This window comes from Poecilia formosa, unplaced genomic scaffold (assembly GCF_000485575.1).
Source record: "Poecilia formosa unplaced genomic scaffold, Poecilia_formosa-5.1.2 Scaffold299, whole genome shotgun sequence".
NCBI classification, from domain to species: domain Eukaryota; kingdom Metazoa; phylum Chordata; class Actinopteri; order Cyprinodontiformes; family Poeciliidae; genus Poecilia; species Poecilia formosa.
The window spans coordinates 781,510-801,722 of NW_006800238.1; the positions used below are offsets into that span (position 1 = coordinate 781,510).

At 38.0% G+C, this 20,213-nt stretch overlaps 2 protein-coding genes across 3 annotated transcripts; one reads left to right on the plus strand and one right to left on the minus strand.

The window, feature by feature from the left end:
* The first annotated feature begins 1,371 nt into the window (after window positions 1-1,371).
* On the plus strand, window positions 1,372-12,184 carry slc25a15a (solute carrier family 25 member 15a). The gene is made up of 15 exons (XM_016660814.1): window positions 1,372-1,762; window positions 2,044-2,109; window positions 2,608-2,866; window positions 3,490-3,630; window positions 3,721-3,896; window positions 3,985-4,143; window positions 4,686-4,801; window positions 6,137-6,162; window positions 6,498-6,610; window positions 7,639-7,742; window positions 8,484-8,556; window positions 8,666-8,748; window positions 8,837-9,040; window positions 9,582-9,716; window positions 9,826-12,184. The coding sequence occupies exons 1-15, from the start codon at window positions 1,576-1,578 to the stop codon at window positions 10,015-10,017; spliced, it is 2,034 nt and encodes a 677-aa protein (XP_016516300.1). The 5' UTR covers window positions 1,372-1,575; the 3' UTR covers window positions 10,018-12,184.
* On the minus strand, window positions 11,248-18,534 carry LOC103152064 (microtubule-associated tumor suppressor candidate 2). 2 transcript variants are annotated; one of them, XM_016660829.1, is made up of 9 exons: window positions 18,380-18,534; window positions 15,727-15,793; window positions 15,374-15,588; window positions 15,149-15,254; window positions 14,997-15,070; window positions 14,811-14,909; window positions 14,610-14,729; window positions 14,197-14,297; window positions 11,248-13,297 (listed from the first exon to the last, which is right to left on the minus strand). In XM_016660829.1, exons 1-9 carry the CDS (start codon window positions 18,434-18,436, stop codon window positions 13,090-13,092), a joined length of 1,047 nt encoding a protein of 348 aa, XP_016516315.1. In that variant the 5' UTR covers window positions 18,437-18,534; the 3' UTR covers window positions 11,248-13,089. The 2 variants fall into 2 exon arrangements, with proteins under 2 accessions (XP_016516315.1, XP_016516316.1); XM_016660830.1 differs by having other exon boundaries at window positions 14,197-14,294; window positions 18,380-18,525.
* Window positions 18,535-20,213: the final 1,679 nt, after the last annotated feature.

Consider the following 20,213-nt stretch of genomic DNA (forward strand, 5'->3'; position numbering starts at 1 on the left):
TTATATATTTTTATATATTTGTCTTTCTCTCTTTCTCTCTCCATCTCTCTCTAGAATTTTTATTTTTATTTTTTCCACCGACATTTAGACTGTGAGTTCAAGGTGGAGCAGATGAAATCAATTATTGGAAATTTAAAAATAAACTTTTGGTTTTCAAATAAAAATTAGGCTAGTTATATTTTCCATGGTGCAATATTTTAGGTTAAAAAAAAAGTAAAAAAAAAAAAAAAAAAAGAAGAATCAAATCAATGTTTCTGATTAGTTGGTTGATCCATTCAAGCTGACTGGAGGAATTTTTTCCTCCAGTCAGCAAGATGAAGCAAGATGTAGCTAAAGTTGAAGGAAGAAAGTCTGCAAAACTATTTATCCAACAGCAGAGGTTACCTTTCAACAGGTCATACAGTCATAGCTGTCATAGTATAGTATGGCCATGGCAATATCCAGACCTAAACCCTCTTAAACATCTGTGGCAAGATTTTATCATTGCTATTCAGAAATGCTCTTTATTCAGTCTGGAAACATTTTTGCCTAAGTTAAAACAAACAAACAAACCAACAAAAAAGAGAAAAAACAATGGAAGCTTTTAAATGGTAGATAAAAACAATTATCAGGCAACATGTTAGCTGAGCCCCCATAATGATCAAGAGCAAGAAATGTTAAGAGGGTATGTTCTAAATGGATCAAAAGTGCAGTGCAGTTGTGATGCACATAATGATTCATCAAAAAAGCCCCTTTTGCAACATCTGGATAACATAACATCTTTTTGATCTCTCTCTTTCTCTGTTTCTCTCTCTCTCTCTCTATCTCCTTCTCTCTCTCTCTCTCTCTCTCTCACTTTCTCTCTCTCTCTGTCTGCTTCTCCCATTCTCTCTCTCTTTTTTCTTTCTCTCTCCATCTCTCCCTAGAATAGAATAGAATAGAATTGTACCTTATTGCACAAAGAAATTAGGATGACCCATTATTTCACTGGATCTCAGAAAATGATGGATTCAAACATCCAAACACAATGAAAAATCTTAAACGAGAAGGAGCAGCAAAAAAAAAGAAAGAAAAAAGATTTATTATGCAACTATGGATTTTTGCTAGATTTGCATTCTATTCCTCCCCTTATGAATCACAGCATCAGCACAGTAACTTACTCCTAAAAAAAAATATATATATTCCTAAATAAGGATAAATTCAAGTAATTTCGTCTACCCTGATTTTGCATTAAAATGCTCAATAGATGGATGGATGGATGGATGGATGGATGGATGGATGGATGGATAGATAGATAGATAGATAGATAGATAGATAGATAGATAGATAGATAGATAGATAGATAGATAGATAGATAGATAGATAGATAGATAGATAGATAGAAATTTCAAGACATCCGTGGAGTCTGCTGACATCTTGTGGATAATAGTAGGTATTACAAGCTCAACCGTGTTCGAATAACCTACTCTGTCACTACAGGGTTTAGTAGATTTTATTTCGGTCATTCTGAGTTTGAGGCTTTACGAGAATACATAAATAGAAAACATATACTAACTTTCTATTCCGAACCTTTGTAGTCATGTCTAAATTGATTCCATGTTTCTTACAGAGAGCGTCTCATTTTTGTCTTCTGTCATTGATGTAAGTCTTGACGCGCTTACGTCAGGTGTGCGCCACATCTTCAGGGCTCAAAGGAGACGGAAGTTCAGCACAGGAGCACCGACGTTAGCTCGTTTCTTCGGGCTGTGTGTGAGAGCTCTGTTATCCTTTCCTGGAAATTGGGGTGAGCAGTTTTACCTGAGGGGTTCTTGTAGGGACAAAAAGTAAAGTAACGCTTCGACGAACAAATAACACCGTCTTACCTGTCATACTCTAAATCCTAGATAAGGGGACTACAGAAAAGGTGTGTGAAATATAAAATAAAGGTATATAATTAATTCTCCTCCTTTTAGCGGGTGTCAAGCTTTTCTTTTTCTGCTCTAAAGTTACATGGATTTTGGGGTTTGTGACTCTTATTTATGAATTAAAAAAAATTGACCCTCAGCTTTGCTTATATGTACACAGGCTTCATCATCATGTCTCCACATCCTGTAATACAGGCACTCATTGACTTTTCAGCAGGAGCAGCAGGTGAGTTCATTATTTTCTTAAACCTTCATTCTGTTAATTAAAGGTATATCAGTCAAATTAGACTACATATTCATGTTTTTTTAAGGATCAGGGCTGCAGAGATCTACAGTTGGGTGATAGAATGGTAATTTTGGCCACTACAAGTCTGGCTTTTATGATATAGCTGCAAGAAAAAGCACTTGTTGAAAGAAACCAATGAGCTTTCATTTGGAGTTTTCTACAAGTCACTACAAAGAGGAATGGGGAAAATCTCGGTCCCTAATCACAGTGAAAGGTGGTTCTACAATGTATTTACTCAGGAGAGCTGGATACAAATGTGTGCCACACACACTTTTCAGATCTTTATTTGCCAAGACATGTTGTGTGTTGATCTGTAATATAGAAGTCCAGTATAATACAACTGCACTTGAAAATGTCCTAGCCATATTTATGCATACTCTAATGGTGAAGTAGAAAATGTTTGTTCTGCTTTGTAAAACTAAAACTGTCCTACTTTAGGTGGTACAGCCTGCGTGCTAAGTGGTCAGCCATTTGACACCATCAAGGTGAAGATGCAGACGTTTCCCAGCATGTACCGTGGCTTCATCCACTGCTTCATTTCAACTTTCAAACAGGTGGGACTTGGTGGTCTCTACAAAGGCGCCACACCAGCCCTCCTGGCCAACATCAGCGAGAATGCGGTTCTGTTCTTGAGTTATGGCCTCTGCCAGGACGCTGTCCGTCTTTTGTTAAGGATGGACAAAGGAGCAGAGCTCAGGTTTGATACTGATTAGGATTTCTGTTTCTTTTATTGCAACTAAAAGTTTCACTGTGGAGATTTGTTCATCTGTTAGGCCACCACATAAATGATTTGTAAAGTTTTAAAATCTGTGCATTTTGCAGATCTCTTTGAAGAAGTACTAGTATTTGTTAAGACATTAGGTACACAATATTTCAGATAATTTTGTCTAGAAGACTAGTTCCGCTTTGTAGTTCTGCTTATTCCTTTATTCTTCCAAAAGTAAGGAAGAATCCTTTCCTCCTCTATTTTGGAAGAAAGTATTCTTCTTGAAATCTAGAACATTCTTAACAACCATGTACAGTTTTTGAATAAACCTAGATAATGAGTTAGAAAAACCTTTTAATTTTTCTTTGGCATTAATGAAGTATTTTTGAACTAATTACAACCCCCCTCCCCCCCAAAAAAAAAAACAAACAAAAAACCTCTTAATTAAAGTTGACTCTTATTACCTAACACACACAACAATATAAACATGAAATCTTGATTATTCTGTGCAGATTCATAGCAATCATTTCAACCGTAGCATCAACATTAGTACCATTGTGTCTGAGGACTGTCACTCATCTTCATTCATTGAAACATTTTCTGTTTGTGTTCAGTGATGTCCACAAAGCTTCTGCAGGGTCTTTAGCTTCCATCTTCTCCTCCATGGCCATTTGCCCCACAGAGCTGGTGAAATGTCGCCTACAGGCTATGCATGAAATGGAGGAGACCGGAAAGGTTGCGAAAGGACAGCGAAGGTCCGTTTCATCAGAGATGTTGCAATAAACAAAACATTTTCAGTTTCAGCTGACTTCACCTTTCCTTTTTGTATTTGTGGGGGACATTAGCACCGTCTGGTCTGTGGTTAAGACTGTGCTGAGGACAAATGGTCCTTTGGGTTTCTACCAGGGACTCACCTCAACCATTGTCAGGGAGATACCTGGTTACTTCTGCTTCTTTGGTGCCTACGAAGTATGTCGGACTACATTTGCACACCATATGGGGACAGACAAAGACAGTATAGGTAGGTTCATTTAATTTTATTTTTGATGCCTGTGCTTCAAAAATAAAGCACAGGCAGCTACCCTGCAAACTTACATCTTTGTTTGCAGGCATTCTTCCACTTATGTTCAGCGGTGGATTTGGAGGGGCTTGTCTTTGGCTAGTGGTCTATCCAATAGACTGTGTGAAGTCTAGGATCCAAGTCTACTCTTTAGCAGGGAGGCAAGAGGGTTTCATGAAGACCTTCATGGGTATTATACGCACTGAGGGTAAGCTTTGAGGATGCAATGTTTGCCCACTTACAAATGCAGTTACCAGTTGTAGGATACTGGGCATGGCTGATAGCTATTACAGCAAATCACCAATAGAGACATCATCACACGCTTCTCTTGAAGTTAAGGAGATACTGTATGACAAATGCAGTCAGTTGTTGTAGTCTAAAATATCAAGAGGTAAAATTAAGCCCTAAAACACTGAGAACCACAAACATTTAACAGTAATGCTAATCATTTTGCATTTACAGCTTTGCTAATATAGCAGATGTTTGTGGCATTTTTCAATATATTTTCAAATATTAATGTGCAGAATGTCAGGAATGCATGTTATCCTAAACACTAACTTAACTTAATTGTGCTAGCTAACAGCAAAGCTAACTTACAGGCTAAATGACTGATGAAACTCATTTCAAACACTTCCTGGAGTTATGAGGATACTATCTCACTGTAAGAGTATTGTACAGGTTTTATTGTTTGTCGGACAATTTAAAACTTTTGCATTTCATAGCCACTGTTTGACTGTTTCTCCCTTACAGGTTTCACTGCTCTGTACTCTGGTTTGACTCCTACCATGATCCGGACCTTCCCTGCCAACGGAGCGCTCTTCCTAGCTTATGAGTTCAGCCGTAAATTTATGATGGACACAGTGGGTGCCTGATAGGAATGATACAAATAATTTTAAATAAAGTTTTAAAACAAATATTCATGTCATGACTTCGTATTTTTTACTTGGTATGAACATGTAAAAAAAAAAAAAATCATCTAATCAATAGACAATTAGAACAAGTGCAATAATTGTCTAGCTGTAGCAAAACTGAAGGATCAAAGTGACTGAACAGTTAAACTCTTCTGCTTTCATAAAATGTCAAAACTCTACAAATGTACCCTCCTCTAATGGAATACTTGCATAGACCTAATCTTACTTGCAAACTATGAAAAGTTCTAATGGAAAATGGCATGCTTTTGAAACAGGGAAAATATCTTGCATTGTGCAGAGCCTAAAAATGATGTTTTTTGTTTAAAAGTACATCTTTGTGTAGCCTTCTCAAGTTATATTTGGAAAAATCTTGGAAAAAGGCAGCCATTTGGTTAAATAACCATCAACAAGTGTTAGCGGCTCATCAAAACCTGGAGTTGTGTCATTTAGCTGATTTTTAAAATGATGTCTAAGATTAACATCATTGGCGATCTTGCCATAACGACATATCTATAGTATTCAAAGTCCATTCTGCATGAAGGAAGAAGGATTTTTATAAATTGAAAATCATTTATCATTCATTCCAGGAGTAGAAATCACAAAGGTTGTTGTGCAGTGCTCAAAGAAATTTCAAAAGAGACTCAAACTCTGTTTCAGAGTAGTTTGGCTACTACATGGCTGAGGCCTGTAGTTTGCCTACAGGCCTCAGCCATGTTGAAGGTCATAACATAACAGTAAAATGAAAAAAAAAAAAAAAACTGAACTAGCGTGGCTTGTTTAGCAGGTTTGTCAGGATAAAACCATGTCCATCTTCTTGACTGCTTTTAGATATGGATGACACCAAAGTGAAGATGTGCCGATAATGCACAGTACAATGTTTACAGACAATAAAAGCGAAGACAGGATACTGGCAAAAAAAAAAACTTAATTGTTGGTTTGGACTTGTTTCACAACCACAGGTCATCAGCGTCTTGAAGATTTTGAATTTACTATATTTTATTTTAAATTAAAATAATGCGAAGTCTTTATTGTTTAGTAAAATATTACTGTTTGGGGCGGTAAGAGGGTTATACATTTAAAGACAAAATATAATAATTTGAGAACCTTGTTTATGTATTAAAGTGAATCAGTAAATGTAACATAATCAGCCCAAGGTAACCAAGTGGCATGCTTAGCGTCAACGGGTTTTATTGAATTTCCCATTCAAGCCTTCTTACTTTCTCTGTGAACAATATGAATGTGGTTATCACACCCCTCATGTTGTGAAAAGGCTGTATTTCCTTTTTGCAGTCGATGAAAAAGACATTAGCGAGAAAGTAATAAACCTCTGTAAGTGATTTCTGTGGAAGGACTTAATTTTTTTCTCGCTAAAGTGAAACGAGAGAATCGACACGTTGTCTCACCACATAAAGCCTCATGTTTCAGGACTTTATTATTTATTCATCACCTGCAGTCAACAAGCGACAAACTCCTGCTAGGGCAAGAAGATGATAGGATACCAAGAGGTCTGAATTTGGAGTTCTCAACTGCGGGAGGCATGCAAAGGCTGGATGCACTGTGGTTCGGGTTACCACAGCAATAGATTTGTATAAGGCAGGATAAGAGAAATGGATAGACCACACCCCACAGACAGAGGAGGGAAGTAAACAAGAGTGCTGCTGCAGCTCCAAGCGCCAGACTCTTCTCCAATGATCTCAACAACATCCAGCACAGTGGAGATGGTTACTCCACGCAAACTTCAGATCAGTGAAGAAAATGTTGAAGGTAAGTGCTTTTTTAAGATCTTATCATGTTGTAGGTTTGAAATGTTCATTAACTCCAAATGAGTCCTAATGAGGGGGATACAATGAATTATTATTCTGAGGCAAAACGTCTGCTTTTAGTATTTTATTGTATTAAACTTTTTTAAAGTATTTTTTTACATTGTAGTAGATGTTATTATTAAACTAATAAATATGGGTTTTGAAGACTAGTATTCTAGATCACCATTCATTGGCTGCCATATTTCTCACTTGCTCTACCCTCACTGACTGAAGTGATTTATTTCTTTTCATCTATAATCCAAATTAATATTCTGTGTTGAAAATTTAGCTTGGATAAATATGTAAATTTTTCCAGTTATGATTGCACAGGAATTTTAAATTAAACTATGGAAGTACAATTGTATACAGCACCTTTATGAGTTGAGCATACAAAGTGCTGTGGTTGAGAGAATAAAACTCACTAAACACAAAAAAAAAAATCACTAAAATTGGTTAAATAAATGCAGTTAAAACTGTTTATGGCCTAGTCAAGTCAATTTGATCAATTAAACAAGTCCAACCCAGTCTTAATTAGCACATTACCTGTAAAATCAAGAAAGCATTTGACTAAACCCTGTATGACAACATGAAGTAGTCCTCAAGATATCAAAAAGCAACATGTATGTACCTAGATCTTAAGAAATTCAAAAGAGATGAGAAACAGATCCTCCTTGGTGTTACTAGAAATCATTTACAATGATGTATCAGTTGGTTTGCGAAACATGTCTTGATTCAGACAACCTTTAGGTCTACATGGTTTCCCTGTGAGATTAATTACATCATTAGTTACAAATGAGATGTGTGAATTTACTGCAGCCCTTACCTGACAGCAAGGATGTTCTGTGTTCTCCCACTGGATTGTACTACTTTCTAATCCACCATCAACAATCTGACAACAGGAGACGTGTATTTTCATGGCTTATTTAACAGAACCTAACTTTAATGAAGCAGACGCTTCCCATTGTACTTTGAACTTCTGTCTCTTCACAGATAAAAATGTGGGGAGGTTGGGATGTGTTGGTTGGCTGCTGGTAATTATATCCCTCCTATTTATAGCGCTAACCTTCCCAATCACATTGTTTCTGTGTGTCAAGGTAAGAAAATGTTCTTATTCGTTGCTGATCAGGCTGCATGCAACAGACCAATACAGTGGAGGGTAATTGTGAACTGGAAGGGAAATAATACATACATGTCTTCCATTTTATTTTTACAAAAAATAAAAACCTTAGTGTGGCATGCATTTGTTTTTAGAGCCCTTTACTTGAATACCCCTAAATAAAATCTGGTGCAACCAGATAATCCTATCTTCTCGGAGGATTTTTAGATCAATTCAGTGAACAAAGTGTATAAGGAAGAGCAAACGGGGCAAACAGGACACCATTGTTCAGAGGTTTAGAGCAGGATTAGGTCATAGAACATCATGTAAAAACCTAAAGTGACAAGTCAAACAAGGAGAGCATTTACCAGAAAAGAAACCAAGAGGGTCATCTCTAGAGGAGATGTGTTGATTAACAACTCAGGTTCATGAAAACAAATCCAGCCTTTACAAAACAGTGGAAAGACGAAAACGATTGCTGAAAGATGAAGACGAAGAACTTTGGCCTAAATAATAATAAAGAACTTTATACACTATTCACAGTGAAAATGTTGTGGCAGCATTAATGAAAGATGGATGGAGCTAAATACGGTATAAAATGCGTACTTTTTATTGCAATCTGACAAAAATGTGAAAAAAAGTCTAAGGAATGTGAATGCTTCTGGAAGACACCCAAGAAGTGAAAACTTTTCCCGGAATGATTTTGCTCTCAACATTGTTTGCTTTCATTGGTGTCCAGATAGTAAAGGAGTATGAGCGAGCGGTCATTTTCAGACTTGGGCGAATCGCTGATCGGAAACCTAAAGGACCAGGTTTGTGGTTTTACATGATGGATTGTACACACCATATCATCTCAGAAACTGATTTTCAGAAAAAAGTTGAGCTTGGAACTGATGCAGTCTCATGTTTCTCTCTTCCTAGGCCTATTTTTTGTTTTGCCCTGCACTGATAACTTTGTGAAAGTTGATCTAAGGACTGTGTCTTTTGATATTCCTCCACAAGAGGTGCGTTTTCCTTTTGTACATAAAATGTAAAGCCAGGACGTGTTTCCAATAAACCTTCCAATGTACTGTTCATTTGTGTCTTTCACAGATCCTGACCAAAGACTCGGTCACCGTGTCCGTGGATGGAGTTGTCTACTTCCGCATTCACTGTCCCATCTCAGCTGTGGCCAACGTGTCCAACGCACACTCATCAACACGGCTGCTTGCTCAAACCACTCTGAGGAATGTTCTTGGCACCAAAAACCTTGCAGAACTTCTGTCTGACAGAGAAGGAATTTCAGTGAGCATGCAGGTTAGAGCAAACACTGAGTCAAACGGTCAATTGTGCTGAAATGAAATACAATCCCATGGAAACATAGTGATTGTCTCAGCAATGTCTAACTGTAAGATTTGCTATGACTGACCAACATAAAATAATAATTGTGAGGTGTAAGAAAAATGATATAATGAAGGGCTTTCAAAATTTTGTACAAATCTAAATTCATTTTCCATGTTTGCTGTAATCTCAACATAGCTTGTGGCAAACTGCAAAGGGGGAATTCTTTCTTTACACTATTTATTTTTTATTTGTAAAACCCGTGAATTGTTTTCCTTCCACTTCATAACTATTCACTGCTATGAGTTTGTCGACCACTAAAATCTCAGAAGAGGGAAATATTTTGTAGTTGCCTGAGAAAATGTCAAAAAAAAATGTATTGAATGCTAACATTTGCGAGTATGTATGCAGTTTGTAGCAGCCTTACAAATATCTTTACTGAAAATATTTTGAATAATTTATTCTGAGTTTGCAGTACTTCTGAAATGAAGCTGAAGGAGTGTTTGTTCTTATACAGGAGGCCCTGGATGAAGCCACCGACCCATGGGGGATCAAGGTGGAGCGCGTGGAGATCAAGGATGTGAAGCTGCCTCAGCAGCTGCAGAGAGCCATGGCTGCAGAGGCGGAGGCCAGTCGGGAGGCCAGGGCTAAAGTGAGAGCAGTAGTGGAAGGATTTGCTTTCCACATCACACTCTACATAACTAAAAATAAAAATTGGAGGCAATGTTTGCAAGACTGATCATTGTTTGTGTCTGTTTCAGATCATTGCTGCAGAAGGTGAGATGAACGCTTCCCGGGCTCTGAAAGAAGCAGCTCTAGTCATCGGTGAAGCCCCGTCTGCTCTCCAGCTGCGATACCTGCAGACTCTCAATGCCATCGCCGCGGAGAAGAACTCCACCATCATCTTCCCTCTGCCCATAGACATGATGCAGGGTTTCATGCAGAAAAAGTGATGAACCCTGTAGTCTGCGCAATTATTTTCATCCCAAAGTAAGTTTGCATGTTTCAAATAGGGAGGAAAAAGAGCTACTCGCTAATGCAAATACAAACCAAACACTGTTTTTGTGTACTTATTATGCTTATTGTGATTTAATAATTAAATACAAAGTGCAACATACACAGCCATAGCCTCTCGTTATTAACCTCAGCTAAGTTACAGTTTCAGTAGAGGAGGGCGAATGAAGTAGGCAAGAAACAAAGACAATTCACAGCAAACTTATAACGACATGCTTTCATGGAGACTTCTCTGGAGTATCTGATTACAATCATTTTTAACAACAATCCACAGAAGTAACGACATCCATGTGATGCAGCGACCTCTCTCTGATATTGCATGTAAACTGTAAACAAAAGCTTTTACTCTTATTCATTCAGTAAATGTGTACAAGACGGTGTCCACAGGACACAGAGGCAATCAGTGCAATTGGAGTACCTGATGTAGAGAAAGGCAACTTCCACTGTCGAAACACAGCAAATCCTCTTCCCAATAAACGTAACTATTTTATCTACTGTTAAACGCAGCTACAGCCAAATACCTGCTTTAAACAGGTTTACACACTTTACGATAGATGAAATGTATAAATTAAATACTGTGATGCTTAAAGCTGCAGTAGGGAGCTTTTATGTTATTTTTTTTTACATACTTGTTAAAACTGTCACATGACAGTATAACATGAGACTGATAATCCGGGAAACAATTGAGCTCCTCCGTTTCCTCCCTGTGGTCCTGCAGCCATCTGCAGTAATACACCGCTTCCAGTCAGAAACAACCAATCAGAGCCAAGACGAGGGTCTTAATTCTGTCAATCATGCTCATGTATGCACTGCTCAATGGGAAACAACTTACTGTTGCAGAAAGAACATTCATTTGTTGTCATCAGTGGCCATGCTAACCAGCCTTAGCTTTCATGGCAGGCTCCAGTGTGATGAACTGGCTGAGAGCAAGGGGAGCGCGTGAGCCGCATATACACAAGGGTGATTGACAGTGGTAAGACCCTTCTCCTGGTTCTGATTGGTTGTTTCTGACTCAGTGGTGTATTTCTGCAGATGGCAGTAGGACAGCAGGGAGAAGGCAAAGAAGCTCAATTTTTCACAGATAGGATTTACTGTAATGGCAGTTTTAATATACATGTAAAAAAAACATATTGTTTCTAAATGTTAAACACTGCAACTTTAAGTAGTGATTTTTTTCTTAGACCTTTTTTGTAATATTTCTACCTACTGCTAACATCTAAATGCCTGTGTAAGAGAAATGTTTAGCAAGACAGATTTCTGATGGCTGGTTGCCGTATGTAAACATGAACAAATAAAATAAATGAAATTTAAATAAAATAAAAACCATGGCAGTTGCTTCCCTTTGATGACTTATACATTTTCTCAAATCCTGAGCTTAATCCAAACAATGAAAAATGAGGTAAGATTGCATCAGACGTTCATTTCTTGCTCCTAAGTGACTCAGGAAATGTTGCAAAACCGGAACACAAGCTGCAGATATGATGGAGAGACTTCATAATTAGTTTAACTGTTCGAACTGTACATACGGAAATATGAAGAACATGGAACAGAGCGCTGCAAAAGGATTCATACCTCTTAAACTTTTCAACAATTTATCACGTTGCAACCACAAACTTAAATGTTTGTTATTAGGACTGTATATGATAAACCAAATTAAAGTAGTGCATAATTGTAAAATAAAAGGAAATTGGTAGTTCACAAATAATAATCAAAAAAAGACTTCTGAAGTTAATATGTGATTTAATCCCATCTAAATACAGGTAGTTGGGTATTAAAGTTAAATTTTCTTGAGATCTCAAGAAGTTTTATCGTGGTCAAATAAAGGTTGAATAAAGAGAAAAACACCATTTCCACTGTGGGAATACAGTGGTAGCAGCATCAAGCTTATCAGAGTTGATGTGAAAATGAATGGAGCTAAATTAAGGGCGATCCTGCTGGAATGTGAAAAGGTTCCAACAGGACAGTAACCTTAAACACATCCCCAGATTTACGTTGCAATGGTTTAGATGAAGGAATATCATATGCTTTTTGGCAAACTTTTCAGCTTTCAGCTCATGAAATCCAAATAAAAACATTCAAGCTTGTGTTTGAAACATCCCAAAATGTAAAAAAAAAAAAACCTCAAGGGACTTCTTCTGAAGTATGAGTGTTCTTCATTGAGTTCCAAGCATGTAACTGATGCAGTGTGTTATAGTTCAAGAACTTCATCTTTGGTGGTTTTATTTTGTGTGAGTTGACTACCTTTTCTTTAATTCAGCTGAGAGTGAAGGTTTCTTCTTCTCCAAAATATCTTGAAGTGCTTCTTTCTAATTCTTCTCATCATCATACATACATGAAATAATCTGAAAATCTGTTCTAATCGGAAGACAACCCATGCTGTAAAGATAGTCATACATCTACAGAGTCTACACAAGTAATAACTCATAATATACTTACACTGTATTGGCAGTAAAGTGGAGTTATGAATGTTTTGAGGTTAGATGGCTTGGTATAAATCATACACTCATGATGAATGAAATGTTTCTACATGAAAATGTTGAGATCTGAGGTTGGATTTTTCTGATAATACTGCCAAGCCCCCAGGTAGACCTTGCTGGTGGGAGGGAATGGATGACAGAAGGCGCTTCATGTTTTTTGAGTTTACTATGTCTTATTTATCCATCATCCTGAGAGCTGAAGGAGAAGAGGGAAATGTAGATGGAGGCGAAAACATGTAAATGAGGCACTGCGATGCTCTCTGAACTTTCACCTGCTGGAGAAACATGCTAAGGTTTTACTCTTTGTGGAATCATCTGTACAATTCATGAGGTCAAAGAAAACAATAAAAAAAAATAAAAATAAAAAATGTGGTTTGGAAATGCATCAAATGGGTAAGGAGATTCTCCCCAAACAAACAGAACATATTACTGTCTCTTTGTCCACTGATTGTATAATATTCCTTTAAAACAGAGGAACAATTTTTTCAGAGTTAAACAAAAACACTGATAAAATAAGATGTTTGGTACAAACAGTCACTGGTGGTAGGAGTGGGGGCGGGCGGGCGAGCCCGGTCCAGAGGCTGGGTGGTGGATGGGGGAGGAGCTGGGGGTCATGTGTGGACTCAGCTCGCCTGTCTGCAGACGCCACAGGAGCTCTTCGTTGGTGCGACTCAGACGCTTCTTCTCTTTGCTCTCCATCTCCACGTGCACCTGCAGGTTGGCGTTCTCTTCAGAGAGTTGCCTGAAGTAGAAAATGGACAAAAGAACATGAGAGAAATGTAATTCATTTCGATAACTACAGTGTTCATGCCCCTTAAACTTTTAACATTGTTGTGATGTTAAAACCACAAAAGTATGTTTAATTGAGATTTTACGTGACATCTATTACTGAAGTAACAGTAAAATGTCCACAAAGTGCGGCATGCATCTCTATTCACACTCATTTATTTTCGATACTTTTTAATATAATCTCTGGAGGAGCTTCAGAGATTCTCGGCACAGATAGGAGAAAAAAAAGAGAGACAAAATAAGTCTCATTTAGTGAGTGTCAAGCCAAAAAAGGGACAAAAGGAACTTTTTGGTCTATATGTAAACAGTGTGTTTGTCAGAAAGCTAACACACACACACCACCCACAATATAACACCCCCACTGTAAAACATAATGGTGGATTGGTGTCATGCTGCTTTTTTTTTTTTTTTTCTGCAGATAAAAAAAAAAAAAGCAGTTACAAAAAAAGCTACAGATTACAAAGGACTTGAGACTAGCATTGAGGTTCACCTTCCAGCTGGACAACGCCCCGAAACATGCAGCAATGCAATGATTTCAAACAAACTATTCTCATGTGTTGGAAGGGCCCAGTCAAAGTCCTGCATTTGTAGCATGACCTAAAAACTGATGTTCACAGATGTTCACCCTCCAACTTAACAAGAACTATTTTGTTATGAAAAACCTGCAGAAATTTGGTTTTAGAAGTGGAAAAGTGGTAGAGACATATGTCAAAGAAATTGCAGCAGTAACTGTAGCAAAAACTGACTCCTCCATGAAGAAGTTTCAGACTTTTCAGTTTTTAACTTTATGGTTGTGAATGTTGAACTCAACCTTATTACCTATGTATAATTTAAATGCACACACAAACAGACCTGGACACAGCTAGATTCTTGTCTATCTGCTCTCTCAGGTCTTCGTTCTGCTGCTGCAACACTTGCAGTCTCTCCTCCAGGTGCACATTCTTTTCAGCCTGCTCAAAAACACAGGAGGAAACAACGCAAAACATTAAAGTCTTTAAAATGAGTTAAAGCAGTAGAATCCATTGAATAACATAGATGGTAATGCCATTTGATTTTACAGTCAAAAAGGTAACGAACGTAATCACTACTTCATTTAGACCATTACTATTTGACTGTTCTTGCAAGGATAGAACTGTATAGCAATTTAATCAAATTCAAATATATCTTTATGTTTAATTTAATATTACAAAAATAATTATGAATAAAACACACAGAAGTCATTGCGGTTACTTTACAAAATATCCTGAATAAAAGTTGAAGCATACTATTTTCTCCAGTTCGGAAATCTTTAGCTCCTGTTGATGAATTTGTTGATTCTTCATCTCCAGAACTTCTTTAAGGCTCTTCAGGTCCTCCTCAATATGCTTATATGGAGCCAACGCATCCTGAAAGAGAAGCGCTGTTCGTTCTGCAGGTATTTTCAGAGCCGTCAGTGTGTTGTAGCGTTCTGCTTCGTGAAAACTTACAACTATCTGCTCATCTGTGCTCTTCCGAAGAGCTTCTTCAAAGCGTTTTGCTCGATCTCTCAGGCTGCGGTTCTGAAACGTAAGCGTGTCCACCTGATCCTGGAAATCAAACGCACACAAATCTGCAAGGGATTTGTTTTTTCCGGTGGTGTTGCTAAATTTTACCTTCAAATAAAAAACACATACCTTGAGTGAAAGTCTGATTTTCTCAAACTCTTCCTCTAGAGACTTTTTCTGTTGTTCATGAGCCATTTTCAGATCTGTTAACAGACATAACATATTATCGTCTCAAACTGAAGAATACACACACAGAAGAAATTATTAAAAGTGCTGCTTACTCTTTACTGTCCTTGCGTGCTCCTCTTGCAAAGTGTCTAAAGTGTCATTGTGGGCCGTCTCCATCTCTGTCAAAGATGTCTCATGATTCTCTGTCATCTCCTCAAGCTACAACAAAAATGTTGAAACATTTTTCAGTTTTGTTTTCAACAAAAAGTTCTTCATTTTCAGTTTTCATGCCAAATGATTAAAATCCTGAGCAGTCCTAATGTTTCTGCATGCTGCACCTGCTCCTGGTGTCTGAAACGGAGCTCCTCCAGCTCAGCTCGCTGATGGGCCTGCAGGCTCTCGGTGTCCTCTGCGTGCCGAGCCTTCAGCCTCTCCTCCAACGCTCCCAGTTCGCTCCGCTGCTGAGCCCGCAGCCCCTGCAGCTCGGCCTCAAAACGCCGCTCCTGGTCCTCCTTCTCCTGCTGCAGCTGCTCCCAGTGCGCGACACTAACAGCTGGAAAACATACAGAAACATACATACAGATACAAAAGTCAGCGAAACTGACTTCAGGTTTGCACCTCCTCTTTTCTCTGAAGATGCCATCTACCGCGTACATGTTGGGAGTCCGGCTCCCTGAGGTTTCCCACTTACCCACTTCATCCCTGATTCGGCCGAGCTCCAGGGACAGCTCCCTCTCTTTTACAATGGCGCTCTCATTCTGGAATGAAACAAAACATGACACATTTAAATGAGACTAACTGATGAGCATTTTACAAGGCAAACTGCAAAATGAAAGAATTTTATTTCCATCATGTTCAGCATGATGGATAATGGTCGAGACATTGGCTGGAAGATAAACTTGGAACCTCATGGGGCTCTGCCTGTCACAGTTTTAGCTATTTTAAACTTACATTTATTGCTCATTTAGGTGAGAGACTAACAGGAAAAAGTGATGTTAAAAGTTGCTGTTCCAGATCTAACAAGAACAACAGATTTGAAAAAAAGATAATCAAAACCTGATTTACTTTAAAATATTGCTAAAAATATATTGTCAGTAATAACATAGAGATAATCAGATCATGTAATTATCTGATGATGAACAGCGTTCCAGTAATAAACTTCTACCTTTTTTATCAATCCTATCTGTAAAGATATTGCAAATATCTTAAACATTTCAAGCTATCTACAACTGTAAGCATTTTCTGGTAGGTATGGGGCTTGCATTAAGCTTTTTTTCAATTAGCTAAACAGACCCAAGATGCATTGCGCCAATATGGGGCAATTAGGACGTTTTTGTAGAAGTTATCATCTTGCAACACGTTTGTACGGCACACACCTGTAGGTGTTGAATGAACCAATAAGCTTTTTTTAACAGAGAGAGATAAAAGATGGCAACAAGACATCTGATCATAATTAATGTGAAAACTCTCTAATCCAAAAATAACTCAACAATGCTGAAGAGAGAAAGACTCAAAGGGGAACAAAGTGGGACTTTTGAAAAATGCATGAAATGGTCAACGCTATGTCCCAGTAGAAATGATGTCATCATCTAAGAGATGCAGCAGAAAATCGTCACTAAGAGACAGACTGATCTCAAGAGGGATGAAACATGTTCAGCATCATTTTATACAAAGAAGCTCCACCCGTCCTCCAGGTTTCTGCTAATCAGTTTTTTTTGTTTTTTGTTTTTTATTTCCTGCCCAGCAAAGTAACTTAATCTAATTTAGAAATGCAACTATTGAGTATTTATGTATGTAATAAAATTGTTGATTTAGATTATTTTGTTTTGTAGTATCAAAAGAAATCTAGAATAAAGTGTGGTAACAAGCTATTCCTTTAGCAAAATAGAAAACCAATAAATGTTTATGTAACGTTTCAGGGAGAAAAAGTTACATTTTACATTTCTTTTGTTAATTTTTACATATGTCTGACTCAGTATGCTTGGTGGAGTATTTCTTTTTTACATTGTATAGTGTAAAAAATAGAATACGTTTCTGAAAAACACAAAATCGAGTTAAGTAACTTGAAGCAGTCATTTATTCCAAATTAAGTGCAGCTTCAGTTTCAGTGGTGTAGCTGCTTATTTGGTGGGAGTTTTTGTCTTGTAAAAATTTAAAGGCCAGGAAGAACACTGGAGGTTGCAAGAAATCTTGAATTTTTGTTAAAGTTGAAACTTTCATCCAGAAGTCATTGAAAAACTGCTGTGTTTTGCAACAGTAATTATATTCCTTGAACTTTTGCTACTCCCCCTCCCCACCCCCCACAGTATAACAACTGTTAATTTGGGTTTTCAGGATTTTGTGTTTGACTAAAACAATGTAGTGCAGAATTACTAATTTGAAGGAAAATGATACATGGTTTTCAGATCCTATTGCAAATAAATATCTGAAAAATGCCAAGTACATTTGTGTCCAGCTGTCTTGATAGTTTAATTCCCCTAAAAATACATGCAATCAATTATGTGGGAAGTGGAATGACGTTTCACATTTTGACAGAAAAGCAAGTTTACAATGGAGGAGTTGTATCAATCCTATCTTTAAATTCACACTATTTAAAGATAGTGTGAATCCTATCTTTAAAGATAGGATTGTATCAATCCTGCCTTGATTGGATTGATACAATAAAAGCATATTCACATGTTAAAATGGCCTAGTCAAGGTCTAGCACTAAATCAAACTGAAAATCGACCACTGTTCAAAGCTTTTTATTTTTGGAAAAATAAGAAGAAGAAAAAAGAAAATCACTTCACAGTCTTATAATTCTCTACAACCTGGTGCTAGTCTACCACATAAAATCCCAATAAAATACATTGAAGCTCTAAAACGTGTGAAAGTTCAAAGAGTGTGAATACTTTTGAAAGGTATTGTGAGGACATTACTGTATCAAAACATGTAAAAGTTACTTAAACAAAATGGGCAATATAGAAATCCATCCAAACAATTTTAATTGACAGAGGAGAGGCATTGACACAGCACACAGGAACCTAATCGATAGATGCATACACACACAAACACACGCACACACACACTTCCAAACACTGAAATTATTATATCAGAATGAAGCACAGCTGCAAAAATTATTCCATGCCGTCTTCCTGGAAACTCAGGCAGCTTTGACTCAGCACAATCATCCCCAGCTCCGTGCTCTCTGCCGGCTCTGTCGCTAGGAAACAAGTGAACATGACGATCATACGCATTCAGACTCCCACAGCACCAAACACACACGAGCTCAGCTACAAATGCATCAAGGAATCCTCGGTGCAGGAAAAAACAAGCTTACTGCCTGCAGAAGACACTGCCTTTACCGTTTGGTCCAGACAGCAGAGAGGGAGAAAATGAAGCCTGCAGCAGCAATGGCCCATATTAGGCTAGCAAACGGCAGCATCCCTTAGCCTGATGGGGAGGCAGCAGGGACAGACGGGAAGTGAAAAGAAAGATGCAGAAAGAATGTCAAAGCAGAGGGGAGGGATGAGGCAGGCGGAGGAGAGGGGAGGAGAAGAGAGGAGAGAAGGGAAAGACCAAAAGCTCACCTCGCTTCTTGGTTTGCGAGCATCATTTCTCCCTGCTGGAACAAAGAGAGCCAGACCCAGCCCAGCTCTGACTGTCCTCCCCTCAACCCCCCACCAACACGCCCCATACCACAGTCATAAGCATGACAGAGAGCAACACACACACACACGCATACACACGCACACAGCATACACAGCATCTTTGAATCTCTGAAGACAGACGAAGAAACAGGGGAGCAACCTGATCGATAAATGCACAGATTTTCAGATTAGAGGGCTTATTTTTTTTCTCTCCTACAGAAGCTACAGAATTACACAACAGCACACATCTGACAAAAAAAAAGTCCAAGCGCAGTTTAAAACATTTATTACTTTTTAATCAAACGGGGTTTTTAATTCAATCCAGAATGAGCTAATCTATTTTCTGTATTTGTTTCCCTCCATCTTAAGAAAGCTGGTCATCTATTCTCTGACCAGCTTTCTTGTTACTAAGTATAAGCAACACCAAAATTAACCCTTCCCTTTTAACTACTGTATTGATCCGTCATAAAAAAATATAAAATACACCAAACGTTTGTGGCTCAATCATGACAAAATGTCATAAAGTTTAGGAGGTAAAAAGGCTTCCATATGGCACTCTAAGCATTTTTATCTATTTAAAGCAAAATCCAATTAATCTTCCTTGTCCTACTGTAAATAAATACAAACTTTGGAAAATCCTCAAAGTAGTTTTGATGAGCCCTGATGCTGCAGACTCACGCTTAATGTGAAAAGAGATTTAAAGAAATCAAAGGAACTTCCTTTGACAGTAGCAGTTGGATGTTACAGGTGTCTTTTGAACAAAGGGATGCTGGATGTTTTGTAGTTGTACTGAAGCTCACAGTGGGATTTTCTCAGTTGGTTCTGTCAGACACTATTGGTCAAATATAGTTTAAAACCATACAGTTAAATGGGAATCTAAATGGAAGCAAGTTCAATGATGACACTGTTTACACAATACAATTTGTGCATTGTCCTTATGAAGTGATAATGTGTAATCTCGCTTGCTCCAACCATAGCTTCCTTTAACACAAGAAAGCTAATTCAACCAAATTCTTAAAATTATTCTCCAAAAACTAACTTATTTATGTAAAGCTCCTAAATTTTAGACATCACAACTAACTGACCTTATGCAACTTTTTTTTGTGTTTTTTTTTTTTCCATATAGAACTGACAGAATCTAATCTTAGCTCTAAAGGCGTATTTATTTCTGGAGAGCCTACCTTATCACAAAAGTGCAGAGTGGTGATGCTGAAAACATCCAGGCACAGAGAGGCCTTCTTCAGCTGGACCTGGAGAGTCTGCAGCTGCAGGGCCTGCTGCTCACACCGCTCCTGCAGCCGCTGGATCAGAGCCCGGTCCACTTCCTGACACCGTCCTGTCCGAGGAACCGCTGCTGTTCGACCGCGAGCTAGGAGCACAGATGACCAAAATGTTATTGCTTAGACTCAGGTGAGAGTCAAAGTAAAAATGATCAGAGGAAATATACTAATCAATGATATTTCCTTGCAACTATGTCCCCCCTTTTCAGATAAAAAAGATAGATAGATAGATAGATAGATAGATAGATAGATAGATAGATAGATAGATA

Coding starts and splice junctions, on each gene's coding strand:
- slc25a15a (XM_016660814.1), top strand. CDS start 1,576: ATGTTTCTTACAGAGAGCGTCTCATTTTTGTCTTCTGTCATTGATGTA. Junction 3,631..3,720: donor GTTGCGAAAGGACAGCGAAG/GTCCGTTTCATC, acceptor GGGGGACATTAG/CACCGTCTGGTCTGTGGTTA. Junction 6,611..7,638: donor CAGTGAAGAAAATGTTGAAG/GTAAGTGCTTTT, acceptor GTCTCTTCACAG/ATAAAAATGTGGGGAGGTTG.
- LOC103152064 (XM_016660829.1), bottom strand. CDS start 18,436: ATGGGCCATTGCTGCTGCAGGCTTCATTTTCTCCCTCTCTGCTGTCTG. Junction 15,794..18,379: donor TCTGCTGTCTGGACCAAACG/GTAAAGGCAGTG, acceptor GTTTCATTCCAG/AATGAGAGCGCCATTGTAAA. Junction 14,910..14,996: donor AAATCAGACTTTCACTCAAG/GTATGTGTTTTT, acceptor TTTGATTTCCAG/GATCAGGTGGACACGCTTAC.